At 45.4% G+C, this 26,847-nt stretch overlaps 1 protein-coding gene across 2 annotated transcripts in view; it reads right to left on the reverse strand.

Annotated features, from left to right (window-relative positions):
- Positions 1-26,847, reverse strand: part of LTN1 (listerin E3 ubiquitin protein ligase 1) — a 125,647-nt gene that overhangs the window by 87,335 nt on the left and 11,465 nt on the right. For both annotated transcript variants that reach the window (XM_088481642.1, XM_088481641.1), the window contains exons 3-8: positions 20,126-20,224; positions 13,025-13,255; positions 6,816-6,868; positions 4,749-4,929; positions 4,358-4,531; positions 1,417-1,607 (exon numbers count right to left, since the gene is read on the reverse strand). In XM_088481642.1, the coding sequence (XP_088337768.1) occupies positions 1,417-1,607; positions 4,358-4,531; positions 4,749-4,929; positions 6,816-6,868; positions 13,025-13,255; positions 20,126-20,224 (929 nt within the window). The remainder of the gene's footprint in view (positions 1-1,416; positions 1,608-4,357; positions 4,532-4,748; positions 4,930-6,815; positions 6,869-13,024; positions 13,256-20,125; positions 20,225-26,847) is intronic.

Raw genomic sequence — 26,847 nt, forward strand, 5'->3', positions numbered from 1 at the left:
GAAATACAAAGAAATACAATTGTATTGCGGTTATTCATTGCAGCAAATAGCTGATTTCCAATAACAGTCTATAAACAGTGTCGCTATTATGGTATCGCAGCATTTTACAACACAGATTCCAGATGCAACACAACGTGACTGAAATATAATGTGTAGGATTAACCCGATTGCCAGGGGCTGCCCAGCCAAAGGGAATAATAACGCAATTAGTTGCTTTAATCCTTTTAGTTGTAATAAGTATTACAATAAATTGCTAAACAGAATACTTGTGAGCTGATCTGTTTATTGCAACCCGGCATCCTTTCTGCCAGCAAAGTTACAATTAAATTGCTCTAATGGTACAGTTTGTCTTTTCTAATATTACTATTATAAATACTGGTAAAGGCAGAACACTCTACTTTGTGACAATATATCCCACTCTACTGCCTGTAATGCCCAGCTCCCCACTGCTAGTGCTAGCAGTATGTGCCACTCTACTGCCTGTAATGCCTAGCTCCCCACTGCTAGTGAGAGCAGTATGTGCCACTCAACTGCCTGTAATGCCCAGCTCCCCACTGCTAGTGAGAGCAGTATGTGCCACTCTACTGCCTGTAATGCCCAGCTCCCCACTGCTAGCACTATGTGCCACTACTGCCTGTAATGCCCAGCTCCACGCTGCTAGTGCTAGCAGTATATGCCACTCTACTGCCTGTAATGCCCAGCTCACCACTGCTAGTGCTAGCAGTTTGTACCACTCTACTGCCTGTAATGCCCAGCTCCCCACTGCTAGCAGTATGTGCCACTCTACTGCCAGTAATGCCCGTCTCCCCGCTGCTGGTGCTAGCAGTATGTGCCACTCTACTGCCTGTAATGCCCAGCTCCCCACTGCTGGTGCTAGCAGTATGTGCCACTCTACTGCCTGTAATGCCCAGCTCCCCGCTGCTGGTGCTAGCAGTATGTGCCACTACTGCCTGTAATGCCCAGCTCCCCACTGCTAGTGCTATCAGTATGTGCCACTCTACTGCCTGCAATGCCCGGCTCCCCCGCTGCTAGTGCTAGCAGTATATGCCACTCTACTGCCTGTAATGCCCGGATCCCCTGCTGCTAGTGCTAGCAGTATATGCCACTCTACTGCCTCTATTGCCCGGCTCCCCCGCTGCTAGTGCTAGATGTATATGCCACTCTACTGCCTGTAATGCCCGTCTAGTGTATGAGCACTTTTTATTGGATTTATCCAAGTCACATTCTGAGCTGGAAGCCAAAATATAACCACACTCAAAAAATAAAATCACCATGTCAATCCTCCCCACAGTACGCACTGGGGCAGAGAAAGACATCTTTTCTTCTGTTCCCTGTTTATAAACCTCAACACAATGAGACAGACAGTCCCTGAGCCAGCATCCAGACCAGGCTTATCTGGAATTGCAACATACATACCCTTGGATTAAAGAGTCAAACAAGGTGCTGTAGAAGTCCAGACGAGTGTCGGTTATTTCTTGTGGGATTCTGCTAATAAACGGTAGCAGGTTGGGGAAGATGACGGTAGCCAGGCCTCTTCCGCCCTCTCTCAGGACTGTCCATAGCTTGGGCAGTACTCCCTTCTTTAGATTTACATGATCCCAGCAGTTCTGGAATGAACAGAAGAACACGATCCAAGATTCACACAGCTATCTGCACAGTCACAGGGACACCACAGAGCTACAGCAATATTAAACTTAAAGTTATGTTGATGCAACATGTAAGTAATTGTAGAACAGTCACAAACATATCTGAATGTTCCTCTATCATAATAATATAGAATATATTTTAAACAACAATGAAGCTGAATGTAATTCTTCTGTACTGCTTGATAAAAGTACACAGTCAGAATGTCGACATGTAACATGTCGACATAGTGCATTTCGATAGTAAAAGTTTTGACGTTGCAGTGTAATGCTAAATGTAGGCATAAAACTAAAATAATGAGCATGTCGACATTTCTTGGTCGATATGTTCCATGTCGACATAATGCACATGTCGACATTCTGTCGACATATACCACACCCTTCTATAAGTGATCCCTGGCACTGTCCTTCAATAGCCTCATCACAAGGCTAGTCTGGAAAATATAGAAGCTGCTTAGGTACATGATGCTTGTCTCATATAATTTGTAAAATTAAAAAAAAAAAAATTGCCACATGTTGCATTTTATTTTTTAGTGCACAAAACACATTCCGTGGTTTAGTTTGCTATGTGAGGTATTATGTCTGACACTGTACACTGCATGTGTATGTCATTACACAGACAGAACACAATTCCCAGCAGCTTCTGCAGCTGCTGATTGGGTCAGGAGCAGCTCACATGACCAGTGTCAGGTGGTCAGACATGTGGCACTTGATCAGGGCAGTCCGAGGTAACACAGACGATCAGAAGGACCCAAAGATCAGTCCAACTAAAGAACGCTCGCTTTCATCTTGGGGTCCTTCTGATCTTCTGAGTTAAATGTACTACTCTCTATGGTGCACCTCCAACCTCTTCTCTTGATTTCCAGGGAATTTTCCTATATATATTAAAATAGTTTGTTTTTCATTAATATTGAAAGTATTATTTTCCTGTGCATGTTCAAAACGTTTCTCTTTCTCAGTCGGAGAGCAGGACGCTGTCTAGAGCTCATAAGCAAAGGCACCCGGCGGGGTGCCGGCATCGGCAAGTGCATACACACTTGCTGATGCCGGCAGCGACAGCACAATGGCCATTCTGCATTCGACAGAATGGCCCTTGCTAACGATGTCGCCCGTCTGAACTGCATGCAGGTCCGATGGGCGATGTCGCTGACGACTCACGGGTGTGCATTAGTGAACCGGCCCATGGAGGTGGAGAGATGTTGACCCATGCCGTCTGGATAGCGTCCCACAGCTCCCTGATATTTGTAGGTGCGGGATCTTGGGGGCGATGCACCTCTCCACCACGTCCCATAAATGCTCGATTGGGTTCATGTCAGGCAAAAGTGGTGGCCACACCATTCGTCTGAACTCTCCAGAATGCTCCTCATACCAGTGCTGGACAACTTGGGACAGATGACACAGTGAATTATCCAGCTGGAATATTATATTGTTGTGGGGGTATATGAAGTCCATGAAGGGCTGCAAATGGTCATTAAGCAATGCAACGTAGCGGTTACCGGTCATTGACGTATTCAATCTGACCAGCGGACCCAAGTCATGCCACGTCAACACAGCCCACACCAATATGGAACCACCTTCATCCTGCATGGTGCCATGCTGTCAACTGGGGCCCATGGCCTAATGGGTTGTGCCCTACCATGAGCCAAAAACAACTAGAAGGGTGACTCATCGGACCATGCCACATTGGCAGTCCTACAGGGTCCACTTAGGAACGTCACAAGCCCAGGAGAGACGCTGTGTCCAGTGTCTTAGTGTTAACAAGGGCGCTCTGGTGGGTCTTCAGCTCCCAAATCCTACTGAAGCTAAAGAATGCTGCACTGACCTGCTGAATATGCGTCCTCCTGCATTGAATGTGGATGCAATTTGAGCCAGTATCGCTTGTCTGTTACCATGGACAACACTGGCCAGACAGACACCTCTGCTCACGATCATTAAGCACCCGTGGTCGGTCACTGCACTGTCCACGGTGGGTGGTAATGCCTTCTAGGAGGTATTCCCGGTACACACGTGACACCGTAGATGGAGGAATGTTGACTGTCCGCACAACTTCGGAAATAAAATGGCCCATCTGTTGGGCACCCACTATCAAGCCCCGTTCAAACTCTGATTATTCACGTTGCCTTGCCAGGCGCAGCCTAGCTGGTGTTCAAAGTGACTCACAAGATGTCAGATTACAACTGATGCAGGACTGGGCATTTCCAAGACACAGTACGGTGACACCATATACCATTACATACTGCTGCTATCCCATTTTTCTCAGGGAGATGAACTTGTAGCAACTTGCAACTGTGGATAAGGACCCATAAGCTTCCTGCAAGAGCCTCAGTACTTTGTGGGCTGCTGCTTACATTGCCTTCATGTTGCCCCGAGCCCATTCATACGCAAATTTGCCTCCGCTCAGGCGTGCAGGAGCTACCCGAGATGAAATACTCGTCATTTAACATTATAATGTTGTCGTTGGTTACAGGTTGCTCTATTTAATCTCCTGCACTTCTGTGAGCGATCAGACCCTAAGGAGTAGTATAATAGGTGTTCTGACCCTAATCAAACACATCTAAACCAGGACTTCCCTGAGAACATAGACTTTTAAACATTTCAACCTGCATCTGGCGCATTAATTGCTCAGCAGTGATCTGTATCTGGGATATGACTACAACTAAGAAAAAAACAACATTATAAACGAACAATGTATGTACTGATGGCGGTCAGATTACCTCTATGGTGGTTATAGTGTACAGGACAGACTCCCACAGCGCCGGACACACCACGGCGTCGCTATCATCAATACTAAGCAGCACCGCCAGACACACCCGAGAGGCCTCAGCGTTTATGAGGGCAGGAAGATGCTGGCACAGCGCGGAGATGAGCTCAAAGAAAGCCGAACGAATCTACAGAACACAAAAAGAAACATAAAAAACTATTAACACCCTCAACAATTTAAATGACACACATGCTTTCATGAAATGGTAAGGGTAGTTCTGCTGAAATATCGACTGCATCTATCGTATCTCTCTCCGGATAGTTCTCCGCGCTTGTATCACTCAGTAGTATTACGTGTCTATTATAATGTTAGTAATGGGCTTACTGGTCAGACCAGGTACTTACGTTTGGTGACTTGTGCTTGCTGTACTTCCAGAAGGTGCTCTGTGACAGCAGGTGAGCAAGTCTCTCCTGGAGGGAGCTGATCTCGCTGCTGGGTAACATGGACAGAAGACGCTTCAAGGCCAGCATGGAGCAGGTCACAACACGGAAGTACTTGGCGTCCCTCTCCTCAGCTGGAACGGTCCTGGGACACATACGGACATATTAATAACCAAAATGAAATGAGCAGTGGGTCTGATTAAGAGCTGAACGCTATTTGCACTCGCTCGTTCAGAAAAAGGGGGTGGCTATTCAAATCAACCGTTCGCTCTTTGCGGTCTGTTCACGCCTCTAGGTCTGAACGAGCGAACAAAACTTGCGGTCGTAATTTTAATAAAAACGCCCCCTGGCCGCTCGCATCATACGTCATGTCGGCTATTTATTAGATTAATCGAGCACATCGAAAGGCGAATTAACTGCTCGCTATTCTTGTGGTTGGTTTTTCCTACCGCAATCTTGCGAGCAGTTCTGACTATAAAATAACCCAGTGACGTGGTCAATGACGCTGCTGTATTAATTATGCACACCCTTAAAACGCCCGTTTTGACCTTTAGGCACGCCTGCGTTCTGATCTCCACTCCCCGTTTTCAAGCACCTTCCCCTGTTACCACCCACATACGCCTCCTCCTGTCACTCAAAATAGCAGGCATTCGCTGTTTAGCGAGCACACAATTTTCGGCCGCACTGACTGGTTCGCGCATGCGTATTACAATCCGTACGCATGCGCAGTTGTGCGAACATCGCTCGGAGCGAACGAGCGGCCGCTTGCGAGCGGCACTGAATGAGACCCAGTGTTCGCACAGTTTCTAGTACAGTTCCAATGAGCCAAAAAGTGTACATATATGTCCGATTGCAGTCCTAAATATTGATGAAGTGCAGCACAATCCAGCCAGCCTTAACCGCAAGGCACATAGTATTCAAAACATGCAAAAGAAATGGAGGGCGGACAATCATGAAAATAGTATAAATATAAAATATTACTAATAAATAAAGCTGACATGCTGTACAACAAAGACAGCAGTATCCAGCATGTGACAAGCTGTTATGTCCCAGTCTCCGCTCATGCAAGAGTCTCTGGGCTACACTGGGCAGCATATCTCCCGATTAGATAACTTACGCGTTTCGTCACTAGAACAGACTTCGTCATATAGTGATGAAATGCATAGGGCATGTCTGGAGGATGTGGAACACGGTGACGTCACTCGCCGCTTCCAGCGGCCGGAGATTACTCTAGAAAGTGCAACTGAGTCTAATCGGAAAGTCTTGTGCCCAGTGTGGCACAGAGACACTTGCGTGAACGGAGACCGGAACATAGTATGTCACATGCTTGATACTGTTATCTTTAATGTAGGTGAAATTAGTTTTTATACTATTTTCACGATTGTGCGCTTTCCATATCTTTTGCATAATATATATATATATGTATATATATGTATATATATATATATATATATATATATATATATATATATATATATATACACACACACACACACATATACATACACGCACATATACATGCATGTAAGTGACACTACCTTTGGCGGTGACTACATTTACTGCGTGGATGAGTCTAAGCTATTGTACTCTGTTATCAGCCAGTTCACACACAGAGAGGCCCCCTGCATGGTACTTTATTCAGTTATCAATGCCCATTAATGCAATATGATAAACAGACAGGCAAGTGCTTGTAGGCAATACAATCTCCATATGATGGCAGCCTAACACAGTAACTCCGGTTCTGATGAACTCCCGACATATGTAAATGCCTCGAACATTATACAGTGCAGAAAGCTCCCTCTTGTATTCATACGTACAGCTGAGGGTAATCGCTATGTGTCAGCCCTGCAGTTTGGGAGATGCAGAGGAGAGTACTCTTGTGCTAATACGATGGAGGTTATCGTCAGGCAGTAATGGACAGAAACATTGGCAAATATTACCAAGAGAATTGGGCTAATATAGGAACAGATAATATTTAAACACCAAATACACAGAGAAATGGGCACAAACAATAAACAGGAATAGGCATACTGGGGGTCACTTAGCGAGTCGGGTGTTTCCTTCAGCAGGTGATCAAGCAAAACCTAAAAACAGAACAGGAAAAGAAAACAAAGATTAAAACCGTTTATCAATGTATATTATAAAAACACCGCAGTTTGTGGTGCTATATAAATATTAATAATAATAATATAGAAAATACAACAGCCAACACTGGGACAAAAAAGAAAAACATTAATGGTGCGTACACACTGGGCGATAAAGTGGACGACTGAACGATAACGATATCGTTCAGTCGTCCATTTTTAACCCCAGAAAGATGAACGATGACGACGACGCGCGATCCCGCGGGTCGTTCGTCATCATCGTTTATCGGGCTGACATGCAGGCCAACCTGACGATCTCGTCAGGTTGCTGCATGTCAGGGAATGGGGGAGAGAGCCCGGCGCTGAACTATATCGTTAATGATATCGTTCAGCGGCTGTGCTCAGTGTCATGAATGACATTGAGCACAGCCTGCTGGGGACACACTACACGATATCGCTCAGGGAGCATATCGTGTAGTGTGTACCCACCATTTGGGGTCTATTTACTAAGCTGTGTTAGGAGAAAGTGAACGGTGATAAGGTGCCAGCCAATCAGCTCCTAACTGTCATCTCACAGGTTGTGTTTGAAAAATGACAGTTGGGAGCTGATTGGCTGGTACCTTATCACCGTTCACTTTATCCCCTAACACAGCTTAGTAATTAGACCCCTAGAGAAAAAAAGGGGGCTGTTCACCCATTTCACAAGAATATCAACAGAAAGATAAAGTCATCTGGCATCTTTCTTGTGACGTGTTACTGGTTACTCTCCTCTGTGGCAGAGGGTCCTACCAAACCAACTAATGAGGAGCAATCCCCCAAACTTTGGGGTATTTCAAGGAGCACGCTGGTGCTGCCTGTATGTTATCTCACAGCTTTATACAAAGCTGCAACCGGAAACCACAACTAAGATAGAGTAATAAACAGCCCACACCTCTTCATATTAAACGGCTGCCAACTTAAACGGATCCGTATGCACGTGTCCGGTAGTATTCAGCAAGGCTGTAACTAAGGGTGGGCAAGCGATGCCAACGCCCAAGGGAAAGCACCATCACTCCCCCGTGGCACCAGCATTTGGCCCGCAGTTTGCCGGGAACGGCATCCTGCAGCCTACAGAGTCACCCGAAGCGACCACAGCTGCAGTGCCACCCATTCCTGGCTCCAGTGGACATGACATGTAGCGGGGGCAGGGCCGGCACAAGTAGGAATATAGTCCTGCTTTGGCCCTCGAATTACAGTAGTAATAACTTCAAATTAGAAGTATGAATTACTGATGGCTTTTTATTGCTTTGGAATTAACTACTGTATGGTTATTTGCAGTGGTGCATAAAAAAATAAACGGTTTCAAATAGGAGTAGAAACAGATTTTATATTAACTACATTGGTCGGGTTTCGCTAGACAGGCCAAATACTTGAAACACTAGTAAAATGCAGGTGAATACAGGCGATAAAGTGGCGTACTAAGAAGAAAGATATTAGAAAAGAACTGTATGGTAATAATGGCTAGGGAGATCATTATAACGGAATAGGATTTTATAATCCAAGGAAAAGGAGAAAGGGGGGAGACGCCAAGACTGGTATACTCCAACTGGTGTATGGGGGTAGTATGTCCACAATAGCACTAATAAGGGCGTAATAACAGGGACTGAGCAGGTGGTGTGGAGGTGCGCCCATGTGAGTGGGACTAGAGTAATATAAAAGCAGATAAAGTAGGGGTACTCTCGCTTATTGGGACACTCATCCTACCATGTAAATGAATGCGTAATCTTTATTGGTATTAAGTAAAAAGTATTATTGTCAAGTGGTTTTATTTGTACAGGAATATGAAGTAACACAACATTTCTTATCCGCTGTCTTTTATACACCTGCGTTTCACCATCGTTTTAAATTATTTCACGAAGCCCAACAAATGTAGTCAAATTTTAAAAACAAACCCCATAAAGATTTATCTTAAATTTTTTTTCTCTTCTTGACGTTTTTTTTATGAGCACTATTGCAAATAGCACTTTTTTTTACTCCTAAGGAATTTAGGGGCATACAGTATGTATCATGTATGATAGTACTCAGCTCTGTAAAGATAATATTTCTACATTCCCATTAGGCCCAATGGAGTTTACACTCTAAAGGGCATATGTATCAAAGCTTGATGTGAGATAAAATTGTGAGATATATATCACCAACCAATCAGCTTCTAACTTACATTTTGCAGGCTGTGTTTAAGAAATGACAGTTTGGAGCCGATTGGTTGGTGATTTATATATCACAATTTTATCTCACATCAATTGGGCCTAATGGGAATGTAGAAAAATGTATCTGTAGAGAGCCGAGTGCTATCATAAAGTTATATATACACAAACGATGATAATCGTCCATATAGCAAAGGTTTCCCAAAGTGGATCTGTCTTATGCACCTATGCTTGTCACCCAAACTTTTCATCTAGAGCCCCCGTCCCCCCCGGACAGTCCCAAAACTAATCCTGGTGAACAGCATCAAGCTACGCACTAGATGGATGAACTAAGTGGCCAATCAGAGCGTTATTTACGATTGTCCCACAGTCCAGGGTTGCATAAAAATCTGTTTTTGTTTTTTTAAATATCAAAAACTGATTTATTTGATTTAAATCAGATTTTTTTGGAGGGATTTAAACAGGATTTTGTATGAAAAAATTTTTTTTAAGTAAACGTTTTCAAATTTAAACCGTTTACTTAAAAAAAAAAATAATTAATAAAAAATCCTATTTAAATCCCCAAAAATCTGATTTAAATCAAATAAATCAGTTTTTGATTATTTATTTTTTTTAAAAATCCAATTTTTATGCAACCCTACCCACCCCAAAGGCTTCTCATTTGCTGCAACGAAGTGTGGAAATTATTGGTATCTGCTGGGTGCCAATCAGAGCAGCGATATGCTTGTCCTGTCCCCAGGAAGAGTGCGGTGTCAAAAGCGCCCAAATCATACATGTGAACGGTAACTGCATCGCCACCTAGCTCAGGAGGAGATCATCTAAACTGTTTTGAGAAAAATAAAATATTTTGACATTACACAGCTTTTGGCTTTTCTGAAGCTGGATGTCATAAACCCACAATATCAATTAGAGTGGTATTTATTACATCTTGGTAGAATCCGCTAAATGCCAGCGATAGGCACAGCAAATCCCATCTTCTGGCTCGTGTATAGATTTAATTAAACCAATAGGACAAAAAGGTAAAAAAAAAAATAATAAATTACAAACCCAGGATCAGATCTGATACAGAGAACATTATTCCATTTTGGTGTAAACAGGAAAAATGCCACGATGTCCTAGAACATAATATACTCTGAACTAACCCTAAGAGAGGGAGATCATTGAACAAGTCCTTCTGAACTTGCGCTAAACTTCAGACGTAGCCAAAGTAAGGAGACTGACAGGAGAACACACACACAGTAAACAGCGAGGATCGGAAAAGGTCCAGAGAAGGGGCTTTCCCCCTGCACACGATGTAAAGCAGATTAATGTCTATTTTCCTGACGCATTTTGATCTATAGGCGGCCAAACCACAGCAGATGTTGGAGTTAGAACCTTGTGTAATAGCTGGTTTAGATTGGTGCCAATAAAGTGTAATGTTCCATTCGCTAACTAAATAAGATGTACGCAAAGGGGGGAAAAACAACAGATGTGTACATGTCATTTAGCTAAACTGACATTGTTGAGAAATTAGTTCTTGGAAATATTAGTGCAAAATAGGAAATGCATACTGTTTCTGAAACAAATAATCCAAATTGTTTTTCCCTGCAGCATTTTGCCAATATAAAATAACTAATACATAGGCAAAAATGTAGATTGTTTTTATTCACTATATTTACATCACGCTTATAGCCCCATATAATTAATCAGAACCAATTCTATATACAGTACAGTAACATAACATATTAGTTCTAAGTCCAGACCAGACAGGGCGGACACAGCATTAACCATACTTCGGTATGTTTCAGTACCCCTAGGACTCAGGGCGTATTAAAAGAGGGGGGCCCGTGTGCAGTCTCCGTCCGGGGTCCCCTCCTCACCCCGGCGGATGGCAGCCACTGACCGCAACAGACTCTAGAGCTACGTCGCGCCATTTCCCCTGTGATTTCCTTACTGCACCTGCGCAAAATGCCGGGAAAATGACTGTGGTGCCCATTTTTCAGGCGATCTGTAGAGCGATGTTACCGCCGACACAGGACTCCAGAGAGATAAGTATTTAATAAATGAGCGCAGGGTGTGTGCGGTGTGGGCCCTCCTGGACTCTGCACCCACCCCTGCCTAGGACAGTGGTTCTCAAACTTAGGACCTCATTCAGAGTGGATCGCTTGCTGCAAGCGATCGCTCTGAATGAGGGCGGCCACTTACTTTTTTAAGTGCCGCCTTCTGGTCGATCGCTAGGCTGTGGGTTACCACCCACAGCTCTAGCGACCGACCAGGGTGATGGTCGCGATGGTCATCACCATCGCGGCCATCGGGGCTTACAACCAGACCCTAAGGTTGGGTCTGGGCTCTCGTAAGCCCCAGGGAACTTCCTGCTCTGTTTGAGCAGGAAGTTCCCCACTGACATCATCAATGATGTCAGTGGGGCCGCCCCCCAAACGGCAATCGTTCTGACTGGAACACCTCCGTTTGGCCGGGCACGCCCCCGGCCCGCCCAGCAAACGGGGCGAGCTGTCACTCAACATCGACAGCTCGCCTCCTTCTGCTAAGAGACCCCTAGCGACGGAGCACCCGTCGCTAGCCGGGTCTCGCGCATGCGCACGATGGAGCTGGCTCCGTCGTGCGCATGCTCTGTGGGGACCATCGACCCGGTTCCGAGCGCATCGGCGCTTACGACCAGGTCTGAATGAGACCTTTAGACCTCAGGACCTCACAAAGTTCACATTTTCCAGGTCACTGCACAGGTGTAGTTATTACTCACTGACACATTTTAAAAAATCCACAGGTGGAACTAAATATTTCGCTTGTGATTCTGTGAGGAGACCTGGAAAACATGCACTGCTTGGGGTCCCGAGGACAGAGTTTAAAAACCTGTGCCCTACGATACTTATGATGATGACCCCTAAAATATCTTTAGTTTGGAGCATATATTTCAATAGCATTAATATAACGGAGGAACCTGAAAAAGAAGGTGCCAGTCGCCTCCACACAGGTGCGGCAGCCATTTTGTGGGCTGAGCCAACATTCACAAGAACACAGCAAATCAATCCACTAGCAGCAAAGGGACGTTACTATGTGCCAGTTGCCTGTGTGATACCATGAGTTCCTGGTGAATTGATAGCCTGAGCACTGGTTACCACCATTCTACTGTACGTAGGTAATGAGCACTTTTACACATAATTTGTGGTAATAGACCAATAACTGTAATCACTTCTGCAATCCCAATATGTCTGCCTAGAACAGGAATAAACGCAGCCCTTCTGAGAGGTAATTGCAGGGGGGAAAACAAACAAAACAATATAAAACTGAATGTTCCCGAGGGTGTCAAACTGTATGTTATTCAATTTGTTTAAATGTTAGAACAACTCTGGTCAATGATTCCATTGCTCGCTGCATGCTGGCATATTTACGTAAAAGTCTGTCACACATACCTAGGGGTTTTTACTAAAAGGCATCTTTACAAAGCTGCTAATTTTCAGCATTTTTGCCCGCAATACAATTAAGTTAAATTCTGCGGGTAAAAAGGCTGATAATGGTCAGCTTTGAAAAGTCGCAGTTTAGTAAATACACCCCTTTCTTTTTTCGTTAATCAAACTTTTTTAAAATGTCTAACCAATAGTTAAAAAGACCCATCAGCTTATCATCATTACGACATCAACACATATCTAAACATTTGTTTTTGTAATCAGTTTAGTTCTGCTTCCAAAAGCTTAAATTAGGCATGCTTGTATTATACATGTATATAACACAAATGCTAAAAAATATATATATATAAGTGGTCAATATGATTATTTGCGATGGCTGCAAAGTGCTGTTCCGTTAGGTCAACTCCTCATGTTGTGCTATTGTACAAATCTGGATGACTCTTTGATGGCCCGTTGCTTGTGCAAACCCCTCTCTTGATTCCAATGTTTGAAACGCACGGCCACGACAGAGGAATGTTCTTACCGAGAACCTGTTTACATTGGTGACCTCAGACATTACACAAACTCACATGCACAATTTCGTCTTTGCAGAACGCCAGGGCTTCCGGCTGTTTGTGCGGAGGGAAGGCAGCTTCAAAGGACCCTCTGGCTGCACTTGCTGCTGGCGAGTAGGTGTCGCACTGGGCTATAAGCCAGAACCCCATCAGACTTTTTAAGTGAGGGGCCAAATACTTCTTCACTTTCAGAATAAGCTGTTGGAAGGCTTGCTGAGTGGCCTCCCGTACTCTGCGGTCGTGGTCCTGCAGGGAGCGGAGTGAAATGCAATCAGTTCTCACAGGACAGCTGTACGGACAATGCTCACTTATTGCAAAATAAGATACAAGGGGATAATCCACACCCGACTGAGGGCCTGATTCAGCAGCGTTCGCAACTGCGACTACGCACGCAATCGGCCGATTGTTGCGTACTGCGCACGCATATGCATTGCACTGCACATGCGCGAAGACTCAACTGTGATAGGGACTGATCGCAGTGACTACACAGACCCATCGCAGAGTGATTGACAAGAAGTACCGTTTGGGGGTGTTGATAGGGGGGGTGGTCGGCGAAACGCAGGTGTGCCAGTGCGTCTGAACGCCGTTGCAAAGGTGTGCATTAATTAGCCACTGCGATGCCATACGCAGCTCGGGCTTCCACTGAGTGTAACGAGGTTAGCAATTCCTGAGTAAGGTCAGACCTTGTGCAAGTGTGAGTGAGGCTGCGATTGTACTCAAAGTTACCGATGGTTATGCAGTTTTGCTAAAGGTGCGTACACACGGTACGATTAAAATGCACGTTATGAACGACATCGATCATATCGTTATCGATCATATCGTTAATATTGTGCATTTTTCGGTGCCTCCAACCCACCAACGACCTGCGATTCGCGGGCATGTATGGACGATAACAATATTGTCGATATCAACCAGGTTACTATAGGGATCTGCGATCATTGATCGTGGGTTGTTGGCCATCGTTGGTGGTGTGCTGGATGATCGATATCGATCATCCAGCACACCCGGGAGATCGTTCAACGATATCATTATCGATCGTCCCGTGTGAATGCACCACAAGTATTACGGATGTGTGCAAGGTAAAGGGGGCGTCCTTATGTTAGCCTGCGTATGGTATTGTGATTGCAATCAGTAGCATATCTTCGCAGTGATAGTGCTTGTGTAATCGCTATTGTGATCGCAGTTGTGATCCGCACTGAATCAGGCCCTGAATGGATATGGGTGTTGGAAGTCACAGAGGAGCTCTCTGACCATAGAAGTCTATAGGCTAAGTGCTTGTGTACAGGTTGGGACTGCAAAATCATCGTCTATGAGGCCGCTGGGGAAATAAGACAGTATTCTGGGGTTAAGGTCAAGTACAGGAGGCAACAAGAATACAACTCATCCCCCCATGTTAGGCATAACTCCTTCCACTGACATCAGGGTAAAGATATAAACATAAATATATAAACATTGATCAATCTTAAGCTGGGTACACACTACACAAGGGTGTACCCAGCCAACAGGATGAAACAAAGTAACTGCAGCACAAAGCATCTTTCCATGCTGCATTTCGCTACGTGGTGTTGATCATTGTCCCATCTACTGTATAGCATATGTGATGATGCGAGAAACCATCCGTGGGCAGACGCCATCGGGTGTACACACTATGCAATCCACATGATATATTGTTCAGAGTGAGAACGATATGTCGTACAATGGACACATTGTGTGTATCCAGCTTGGGAAGAGGAAACATGGGTGGAACAAAAGTTCCAAAAGAGACCTTTCAGGTACTAGATCAGTGGTCAGGGAACTTTTTTACCTTTTGCCCCAAAATATATTTAGATACGCCGACGTTACCCCCTTGATTTGAAAGGAAGGAAATCATATACTAGTGGCCCCATATAATGCCCCTGTAGTAGTGCCCCCATATAATGCTCCTGTAGTAGTGCCCCCATATAATGCCCCTGTAGTAGTGCCCCCATATAATGCTCCTGTAGTAGTGCCCCCATATAATGCCCCTGTAGTAGTTCCCCCATATAATGCCCCTGTAGTAGTGCCCCCATATAATGCCCCTGTAGTAGTTCCCCCATATAATGCCCCTGTAGTGCCATTTGTACAAAAAAAAAAAACACTTGCCTTAATCCTCGCTCCTGCATCCGCCGCCGTCCTGTCCGCCCGGCTGCTCCTCGGAACTATGGGAGAGACGTCATGACGTCTCTCCCACAGTGCGCATGGAGAGAGCCGGAAGCTGGAGTTCAGAAGAGAACTCCAGCCTCCGGCTAACGCGGCGCTGCAGGGAAGGAGCTGGGCGCCCGCTGGTAATAACATCTCAGCGGGCGTCCGGCTGAGAGCCTCCCTGCGGCACAGCCGGGCATGCATATGAATCATTCTATATTATAGAATGATTCATATGCATGCCTGGCTGTCCATCCATTACCCCCAGGAATTTCATTTTTATCCCATGTGGGGTAATTTACCCCTGTTCCCTGACCACTGTACTAGATAGTCCTGTGTCCCACACTGGCTTCAGAGAAATAAAGATACCATAGAATATTAATAAAGCCCATTTTGTCATTTAGCCAACTGGGGGACATCTGTCAAAGTCCTCACCTAGGGAGGGAAGAAAGGACCTTTAGAGACCACTTGTATTGGAGTACCGCTTCCCCCACGTGCTGCAGGAAAGGGATTTCCTATATCATTTTCCCATTGCTATATATCTTGCAGGTACAATGCATCTTGTGCAGAATAATGTGTACATATTGTAAATGCTAAATCAAGTTAAAAAAAAAAAAAAAAGAAAAGTAAAAGGACTTAACCTGGTGATTAGTGGGATGTGGGAATGGAGAAGATTTGGGTCACTGCTCAGGTTCCCCGGAAAATGGGAGCAGCAGAGCAGGGGGATCTGGTGGGCTTCACATATTATCTCCAGAATTAATTTGAATTCATTTAGCAGTCATAGGAGGCGAACACCTATCCTGGAACCCCAGGGGCTTCTGTGGCGGCAGCAGGGAGACTACTGGCCAGCTTTCTCTGAAACCAATTTCAGCTTGGAGTTGCTACCAGTAGCCCAAAGCAGGGATCCTAAAAGTGAGTTTCGGTGCAACATTCAAAGATGACATTTACCAGTGGGGAGTGGCCTGAGGAAGCATAGCACCCTGGAACAGAGGGCCTGATTCAGACCCGCGCTCGTAAGCGGGTCGATGTTGGGCCAGTGCGCATGCGCGAGACCTGGATAGCGATGGGCAAAACGTCGCTCCGGGTCTCGTACCAAAGGGGCCGTGCTGTCGATGTTGAGTGACAGCACGCCCCCTTTGGTGGGCGTGCCGGGGGCGTGGCTGCCCAGACGGAGAAGTTCCCATGTGAACGCCTACTGTCTGGGGCCGGCCCCACTGACATCACAAGTGATGTCAGTGGGAGAGCTTTCGGCTCTGTTTGAGCCGAAAGCCCTCTAGGGCTTGCGGCAACGAGACCCTACCACAAGGGTCTCATCGCAAGCCCGATGGTCGCAATGGTCTTGACCTTCGCGACCATCTTCCTGGCCGCTCGCTAAAGCTGTGGGTGGTCACCCACAGCTATACGAGCGGCCAGGAGGCCTCTCTAAAAAATCAAGAAGGACGGCCCCGATTCAGAGTGAGCGCTGTTCCAGGTGGATTCCTCGTGATAGATAAAAGAAACAGCTTGGACTGGTTAAATGGACAGGGGCCTTCATTACTGCATGCTAACATGGAACATGTATATAACATCTACTAGCTGCAAGTGGTGTTATGTATAGAAGCTCTTGTAAAATACATTTCGGAGTAAAAACATCATGACTACTAAAGATCCTGCTCTGTTCCTGCGAGATGCCTATAATAGCTGTGTTCCTATGACCTACATTTACGCGATAACACTGCAGTCAACTCGCTGCATGCTACCCAGCCTTCCTGATCCAAATCAAGCAGTCACGAGGAACCAGTCAGGGTAACTTGATAGGAGGTGTTACAGAAGTTACACACACCACACGGGAGAGCACCCATGTACCAGCGAAGAATCCTGGCGATGGCAGCAGCTATTCTGCTAAGACTGGGGAAACACTTTAGTGCTCAGCTGACACAGTAGACAACTGTCTGGCTTGGCCATGTGATACAGGTAGAAATGGTACACAAGATACTGGTGGTAATTAAAACCCCAGATAACATGTAAAGTTCCAACAGGGTGGCAAAGAAAGCCCATCCCGCTATGCCTGGTATATGTAGTCCCACAGCAGCTGGATGGCCACGAGTTTGACACCTCTGCCCTAGAGGGTACTTCAGCTAATGCAACACTTTACACTCCTAATAATGTATAGCAACTCAGATACCTGTGGTGCCATGATTAGCTAATAACCTATAACACAATACTATGGGTAGTGAGAAGATAGAAGGTAGCTTCCCCACCAGTGTATTAGATTCCACTACAGACAGCTGTCACTGAGGAGGGAGAGATTACATCCTCCCCGTGAGAAGTGGGGGTGGGATAAAAACGGTCTGGACCATGGTCCGTATTCAATTTGAGGCGAAAAGTCCAGACTTTTCGTCTCCTTCGGCCTGTTTTCCAGGCGGAAAAGTATCGCACGCGTGCCCGCTATTCCCCGTATTCAATTCCAAAGTAGGCGAAAACGGGAACAGCCGAAACTTGGATCAGCGAAAAAGTACGTGAATTTTTGGGAAATAAATGTAGGACCCCCCTAAAGATGTCCAGACCTGGGGGATCACTATGGGTACCCGCGTTTTTGCCTGCAGAAAAATGCCGGATTTTTTAATAGTTGCGGCAGGTGTTTTTTTCCCGACTTTGAAGAAGTGATGCAGAAGAGCACTTAGCTTTTTTTTTCATTATTAAAAGTGGTCCCATCAAATTTGGGGTACTTGAAAATGGGTACTAGCATATTTTTTAAGTCCCTAAACTAATTTTTTTTAAATTCTGCAAAAATGCACCTGCCGCTATTCTGTGCAAAGAAGAAAACACCTGCCGCACATAAGGGAACCCCTGTGGATTTAATTTGTCTATTTTAGAAGTGGTTTTTAGTTGTTGTTTTTTTTCACCCAAAAAAAATGTTTTTTTGAGGTGTCCCGATTTTTTTTTTCTTTTCTTTTTTGCACATTTTGTTTTAAAGGGGCATTCCCAAAGATGCAGGCTATTTTTTTTAAAGCCTGCACCCCTAAACCCCAAATCTGCACTTTTTTTCACCTCCTGAAGGCAATTGAAAAAATCAAATTTTTTTTTAAATTGACTGTTTGCACTATCTACGAACAAAAACGTGAATTTTCGGGAAATGTGTCTGGGACCCCCCTAAAGATGTCCAGACCTCGGGGATCACTATAGGTACCCCCGGAAGAAAAATACAGCTGCCGCTACTCTGCGCAATGAAAAAAAACACCTGCCACATACTTGGGGACTCCACCAGAATTAATTTCCTTAGTTTAGCATTTTGTTTCCCTATTTTTTTTTTATCACCCCAAAATTTTGAAGAACATTTTTTTGGGGTGTTGAGATTTTTTTTTTTTTTTTTTGCACATTTCGTTTTAAAGGGGGCAACCCCAAGGGTGCAGGCTATTTTTTTTAAGCCTGCACCCCTGAACCCCAAATCTGCACTTTTTTTTCACCTGCTATAGGCAATTGAAAAATTATCCGTTTTTTTAAAATGACCCTTCGCCCCATTTAAGAAAAAAAAAGGGAATTTTCGGGAAATATGCCTGGGACCCCCCTAAAGATGTCCAGACATGGGGGTACCCCCATTTTTGCCTGCTGAAGGAAGTCGGGGTTTGTAATAGCCGCGCAAGTTGCAATTTTGCAGCTATGAAGAAGTGGTAAAGAATAGCACTTTTTTTGGGGGGGGAAATAACTATTCCTATCAAATTTGGGGTACATGAAAATGGGGGGGGTAAAGCATTTTTTTAAGTCCCTAAAGTTATTTTTAAAATATCTGCAAAATTGCACCTGTCGCTTGTCCCTGCAATGAAGGAAACACCTGCCGCATACATGGGGACCCGACCTGAATTAATTTAGATAGTTTGGCACTTTGATCCCCTATTTTTTTTTTTACCCCCAAAATTAAACAATTTTTTGGGGGTGTCCAGAATATTTTTAAACTTTTTTTTACGCAGTTTACCTTTAGGGGACTGTCTTCAGGCTGCACGGGGGTTCCCGCAATGTTGTACCCCAAAACCCGCAATTCTGCACTTTTTTCCGCCTGCTATTCATAGGCGAAACGTTTTCGCCTATTACATTGCATTGACTTTCCACCTAGGCGAAAAGTCTTCCAAATTGAGTACGGAGGAAACTCAAAACAGGCGAAAATGACATCATCGGCGAAAAAGTATCATGGAAACTGACTTTTCGCCTCAAATTGAATACGGCCCCATATGGGGAGGCTGTAATCTCTCCCTCCCTGTGACAGCTGTCACACAGACAGCTTCCGAATGACACACAATCACCGTGCTGGAAACGGGTCCCGGGTCGGAAGACCCGGGTTACCCGTTTCCGCTGAGCCTGACCAGGGTTTTACCCGCGTAAAACCCTGCTCGAGACCCGGGAAGAAACTGCCGTGACTGCAAGAGGTGTATCGGGAGGGCCGTGACTGCAAGCCAATATCTATTGCAACATTCTGCGTGTACATCGTCATATAGAACGATCACTCTTATTTAACAGCATAGCAATAGAAAGCAGCTGAAGACAACTTTTTACTGCACCGCTCTATGTATCCAGCCATAAAGAGTTCATATCACCTACACGGTATAACAGAGGCAGCCATTTTGTGGCCACAGCTGAGATTCACGAGAACAGTCAACACAATCAGTGACACTGAGGCATGAGGCACAAGATCATTTCTTTTCTGTTATTGTAATTTATGCCCTGACTAAATGACTAACCCTTGTTTAATCTTGAAGTCTGTCCGGGCAAGGGCAACGTTATTATCACTATAAAACCTTAAGCGATATCATCAGAACATCTTACAAGCATCTTACCCCTTTATCAAGTTAAATGTATGAAAAGACCTGAATTTTAATGTTTTACATTTTTTGTGTTCAATATAAACCATGTAGAAGATAAAAAAAAGTCTTAATTTGTATAAGGCTACTGTACAACCATTCACTGATCATACACAATACTTACCAGGGAGATCTTACAGTAGTTCCTGGGCCAATAAGTAAGGACACCTCGAACTGTCTCCTTGTCTCTCTCCTTACACATTGCACCAAACTCTTGCATTGCCTAGAATATTAAATACAAAATAAATGAATGATAATATTGCCCCAGAAATAATTAACCTAAAAAGTAGAACACTGTGCCCGCACACTTGTTTAGGACTGCTTCTACTAGGTTTATTCTGTCAAAAAAAGAACGGATATAGGAAATGTATGTTTATTTGGGGGTTTTATTCCTGTTAGGGGCGAGCTAATCTTCCCAATCATGTTATACCAAGACCAGCTTTGTACAGAGAACCGGTTGACAACACACACAGTGCAGGCAGCCATTTTGTGGGCTGACATAATTTAGATAAGAACAAAGGAACTGTAGACATTGCAGAGACAAAATTTCCACTACAGGCTCAACTGTACTGAAAAATGACTTCAATCTGACTGAAGTAATTTCCATTAGTGTCTATGAATGATAAGAGTTATGGTAGACTTACCATTGATAACTCTTTTTCTTCGAAGTCCACAGGGATACCATGGGGATAATGTGATTGGAGTGATCCAGGTACCAAACAGTTAAAGCTTACAGCTCCCAGGATGCCTCTGGTCCTCCTCCACATATACCCCGTCCCTGGCCACATGCAGTTTTGTAAATAAGCCCAAGGCAGGAGAAAAAGAGGAGAAGAAAGAGCAATCGTACACCAGAAACACTCTCATACAAGATCAAGGAATCATTGACAAAAAGAAAACTTACCCATGCAGCCAGGTGTGTCAAGGTGGGTGCCTTGTGGACCCTATGGACCTCGAAGAAAAAAATAGTTATCAATGGTTAGTCTACCATAACTCTTTTCTTCTTCAGGGTCCATAGGGATCCACAGGGATACCATGGTGATGTTCTAAAGCAGTTACCCTAGGGTGGGGACGCTCCTGAGTAGAAAGGAAAGCTCATCGTCCAAAGGAAGCATCCTGAGAGGCAAAAGTATCAAAGGCGTAGAACCTGAGAAAAGTTTTTAACAGAAGACCACATGGCTGCCTTGCACAATTGCTCAACAGAGGCACCACGACTAAACGCCCATGATGGCCCTACAGCCCGAGTAGAATGTGCTGTCACTGTGTTTTGAACAGGGAGATCAGCCTGTGTGTATACCTGAGAGATAGCCATATGTAACCATCTAGCCAGAGTCTGTTTGTTAGCTGGCCATCCTCGTTTGTGAAATCCATATAACACAAAAAGACCATCTGATCTTCTAAAAGAGTTTGTACGTTCCACATAGATACGGAGAGCACAAACGACATCCAGGGAGGCTTCACCTACAGAAAGATCTGAAACATGAAAAGATGGAACTACAATTTCATATGAAAACGGGACACTACCTTAGAAAGGTAACCCTCCCTTGTACGAAGAACAGCTCTATCCTGGTGAAAAATCAAAAATGGTGAGTGACAAGAGAACGCTGCCAAGTCAGAGACTCTGCGTGCAGAAGAAATAGCTAGAAGAATAAGTGTCTTTGCTGTCAACCATTTCAAGTCTACAGAGTCCAGAGGTTCAAATGGGGGAGCTTGTAGCCCCTTAAGAACCAAAGACAAATCTCATGGTGCTACAAGTGGGACAAAAGGAGGCTGAACTCGGGGAACCCCCTGAAAAATAATTCTAACATCTGGTAAAGAAGCAATCTTTCTCTGGAACCAAACTGACAGTGCAAAACCTGCACTCTCAAAATGGCCAGGCGGAGACCAAGTTCTAATCCAGCCTGGAGAAAAGCCAGTACCCGGGAAACACTAAACACCTTAGGGTCATATTTTCTGTGGGGACATCATTGACCAAAAGAACGCCAAACTCTGTAATAGATGCGGGCAGAGGAAATCTTTCATGCCCTAAGCAACGTTTGAATCACAGAGCTTGAGAAACCCTTGGCTCTTAAGATGGAAGACTCAAGAGCCATGGCATCAAAGATAGGCTAGGTAAGTCCGGATGCAGGCAGGGAGTCTGCGCTAACAGATCCGGCCATATAGGAAGAGGATACAGACTGTCTATGGATCGATTCCGTATGTCGTTGAACCAATGATGTTTGGGTCAAGCAGGAGCCACTAGTATTACTGTTCCGCCTTCCTGCTTGAATTTTCTAAGGACCCTTGGGAGGAGGGAAATCGGAGGAAAGAGATATGCCAGCTTTAAGTCCCATCTTACTTCCAGTGCGTCCACGAAGACTGCTGATGGGTATCTGGACCTGAACCCGTACCTGGAGACCTTGCGGTTGTGACGTGTTGCCAAGAGTTGAAAGACTCACGGATGGAGAGACCACTCTCTGGCGTGTATGTCCTGACGACTTAGGAAGTCTGCTTCCCAATTGAGAACCCCAGGTATTAATATTGCCAAAGTAGCCGGAAGATGACGTTCTGCCAAAATAAGAACTCTTGTCACTTCCCTCATGGCTGCATGACTTCGCGTGACTCCCTGATGATTAAGATAGGCTACTGTGGTCGCGTTGTCAGACTGGATCTGGACCGCCCTGCCCTGGAACAGGTCCTGAGCCACGATGAGTGCTTTGTATACTGCTTGAAGCTCCAGAATGTTTATGGGCAGATGACTTTCCTGATTTGTCCATCTTCCCTGAAAGGTGTGATACCCCACCATGTCGAAGGTGGATACCACTGACCCCAGGACCTGCATCACTGATGCAATGGATACCCTTCGCTTGCATAGCAATTTGCGTACTCGCAATGATAGGGCCGCAACCTTGCCCTCTGACAGATACACACTTTGTGCCACCAGATGTACCATCTGCTGTGTTGGAGAAAGAGAGGATTTCTTCCAATCGATGATCCAGCCGTGCTTCTGTAGACAGGCAATGGTCAGTTGGAAATGGTGTTGTAAAACAACTGGAGACTGTGCCAATATCAGAAGGTCATCCAGATATGGTAGTATTTGGATTCCCTGACACCTGAGATAGGCCGTCATATCCGCCATTATTTTGGTAAAGACCAGAGGGGCAGTGCCTGAAACTGGTAATGTTGTTGCAGGACAGCAAATTGTAGAAATTGCTGGTGGAATGGCGTAATAGGCACATACAGATACGCATCCTAAATGTCCAGGGAAACCATATCCAAATGCTCCATTGCCAAAATAATTGACCAAACAGTTTCCATACGGAACTTTGGTACACGGATACATTTGTTGAGGGTTTTCAGATTTAGAATAAGGGCGATGAGACCCATTCGGTTTCTGAACCAACAACAGAGTGGAATAATAACCCCTTCCTTGTTGCAACACAGGAACAGGGATTTTCATCCCTGCCTGCAGCAGGGAGTAAATAGCTTTCTGAAGGACCAAGACCTTGATGGCATCTAATGGAAGATTTGTGCAAAAAAACTTCTGGGTAGGATGCCTCCGGAAAGGGCATACCCCTGAGAGCACTTCTCGGACCAATACTCCGTAAACTGAAGAAGTCGGCCCCCCACCCTGGGATCCCCCAAGAGGAGGCCCACCCCATAAGGCCAAGAGTTTGTCGTCCGGCTTAGAAGCTGAACGTCTGGCCGGCCCAGACCTCTTAGTTTGTCACCTGGTTGTCCTGCGAAAACTAGACGGCCTGGAAGAAGACTGCTCCTTTCCTCGTCCCTGAGGACTAAAAGGACCAAAAAGAAAACTGCCTTGGACTTTAATGTAGCCATAGATACCGGACCTGCAGATTTTGAAGCTGACAGAGTAGCTATTATCTTATCTAACTCTGGGGGTCATTCAGACCCGTTCGCGAGCAAAGGACGCTTTAAAACGGGTCGATGTTCCCCCACTGCGCATGCGCACGACGGAGGGAGCTCCGTCGTGCGCATTCGCGAGACCCGGACTGCGACAGCCAAGCTGTCGCTCCGGGTCTCGCACCAAAGGAGGCGTGCTGTCGATGTTGATTGACAGCACACCCCCTTTGGTGGGCGTGCCGGGGGCGTGCCTGCCAGACGTAGGCGTTCCCATGGGAACGCCTTCCGTCTGGGGCCGGCCCCACTGACATCACTAGTGATGTCAGTGGGAGTGATTTTGGCTCTGATAGAGCCAAAATCACTCCTGGGCTTGCGGCAGCGAGACCCTACCGCAGGGTCTCCGTCGCGATGGACGCTCGCATATGCTGTGAGTGGTCACCCAGAGCTATGCGAGCGTCCAAGAGGACGCTCCATTTTCAGGGAGGAGGGCCCTGATTCAGAGCGAGCGCTCTGGTCAGAGCGTTCAGCTCTGAATCAGGCCCTCTGCTCCAAAAAGTATATTTCCATAGAAAGGTAAGGATTCCAGAGCCTTCTTTGACCCTGTATCAGCTTTCCAGGACTTTAACCAAAGGACACTACGAGCCACCACTGAGTCTACTGATGCTTTAGAAGCTAAGAGTCCCGCATCTATTGTAGCTTCTCCCAAATAGGAGTTAGCTCAACATATATCCCCCACATACGGGAAGCAGTTTTCTGGTAGCATCTGGTAGAGAATCCTCTAATGTCCATTCTTCAACCGCTTTGGCTACCTAAACCCCAGCCATAGCTGGACGAGTAACAGCTCCAGATGATGAAAATATTGCCTTAAGATATGTTTACATTTTCCCATCTGTAGGATCTTTGAGAGAAGATGCTGACGGAATAGGCAACGTAACATTCCTGAGTGAGGGCTCTATTTATTAACATTATTTTTACTAAAATAAAGTGAAAAAGGGTGTTTTCACACCCTTTTCACATAATTTTAGTTTCACCTGTATTTATTACAGGGCAATTGGAGTAGAATTAGTAAAATTCTACTCCAACCCCCAGTATCACTTATTTTTAGTAAAGCAGATCGCATTTCCCATAATTGTAATGGGAAATGTGATCTGTGTGCAAGTTACTAAATATAAATTGTAAAAAAATACCGGGGGAAGCCCTGTGATAATAACGCCACCTGGAGGTGGCGTTATCCAGGGTCTCACCCGGTTACCGGGCTCCCACTCTGCTCTAATGGGGAGAGCAGAGGCGGGAGCCAGGACCAGTAATCAGCTATGTGGTCTAAATAGATCGCAAGCTGATTGCTGTAAAAAAAAGAAAAAAAAAATTAAACATTTTTTTTTTCACTTACCTGAATCCAGGGACCGGTGATCGGGCCTCCGGTGATGGCTCCTCTCCGGTCAGCTGGTCTCCCACAGTGCACTGGGGCCCGGTCATCAGGTGATCGGGCCCCAGTGCAGTATGGGAGATCACCTGATCGGGAAGCCCGGAGAAGACCACCGGAGGCCAGGAGGATGCAGGTAAGTGTAATGAAGGGAGGGGGGGGAGGGGGGTTCGCGGGGGTCCGCGATCGCGGGGGCGGGGCTTAGCGCCGGGGGCGGGGCTTAGCGTCGGTGGGGGGGTAGTAGCGGTGGTCGGTCGGCGCATGCGCGGGCTCTTAGTCGCGGTATTTTTTCCGAAAATACCGCGACTAGAGTGCGGATGGGATCCGCAGGGACAGAGCTTTATCGCAAGCTCTGTCCCTGCAAGGGATTTATAGTAAATCCCTGTGATATTACCTGAATTCGCAATGCGAATTCACTCGGTAATATCACACTACAATCCGCATTCAATATGCGGATTGTAGTAAATAGAGCCCTAAATGTGTCACCTGAGCATCCACAGTAGGAGGGATTACCCACTTAGTACATTCAGAAGCTGGGAAAGGATACAATGAGGCTAATCTTTTAGTAACAAAAAACTGTTTATCTGGGTTACCACATGCCTCTTCCATAAGTTCAGTGAGCAGCTTGGATTTAGGAAAATCAGCTTTTACCACCTTCCGGTGTTTAAACAATGGAGCCTTCTTACTAGGAGCTGGTTCATCATCCTGTATATCTAGGATTAATTTAACTGCCCTCACCAAAGAAGGAACATCCACTGTAGAAGGATGATCCTCCTCTCCCGAGGTAGACCCCGAAGAAGAACCCTGTGCATCATCTGATTCATCCGATGATGCATCTGAATCCATACGCTGAACAGACCAATAAAAATCTAACTTCCATTTAGGCGCCTTAGTGACTACCGGTCTGCTCGCAACAGCTGACTGCGCCATACTCTGACTTGAGTGGGCATGAGCATCCAGGAAGGATGTATAGGAGGTGCAAACATAGCATGCTGTGGGTACCACATACAAGGAGGCAGTGTGGGAGTAGCCATACGATCCACAAACTGCTTCATTACATGAGACAAGGAGGACATCCAAGATGGCTCCTGTACAGGAACTGGTATACTGGACTGGTGAGGTGGCTCTTTATAACAGACAGCACACAAACCATCATTTATAAAATCCTGAGGGAACAAGCCCGCCACACAGGATTTATATGAAACCAGCATTGGGCCTCCCCCTCCTGATTCCCTTTAATTTTTTACACATCAATTATAAAGGTAACAATGCAAAAGTAATGTAATGTGACAGCCTTCACAAATAACAAGTAAATGTGAAGTATAAAGAAAAAACACAAAAAAACACTTGCAACAGAGGGATGAGGAGAAAGGCAGTATCAACACAGCAGCTAGCAAACAGTTACATACAGTGCATATGCAATTTAGTTGCAATGGGCTCTGAATTAACTACTCAAAACACGAGGCTTGGTAGGATATAGAGCACTCTATACCTGACCCAAGGGAGAGGTATGCAAGGAGACTGACCCAAAAAGCCCGAGATCAACAGCTACAGCAGCGCACCGATAGTGGAATGTGAGCGTC

This window comes from Taudactylus pleione, unplaced genomic scaffold, assembly GCF_031769625.1.
Source record: "Taudactylus pleione unplaced genomic scaffold, aTauple2 ptg000276l, whole genome shotgun sequence".
Taxonomy (NCBI): domain Eukaryota; kingdom Metazoa; phylum Chordata; class Amphibia; order Anura; family Myobatrachidae; genus Taudactylus; species Taudactylus pleione.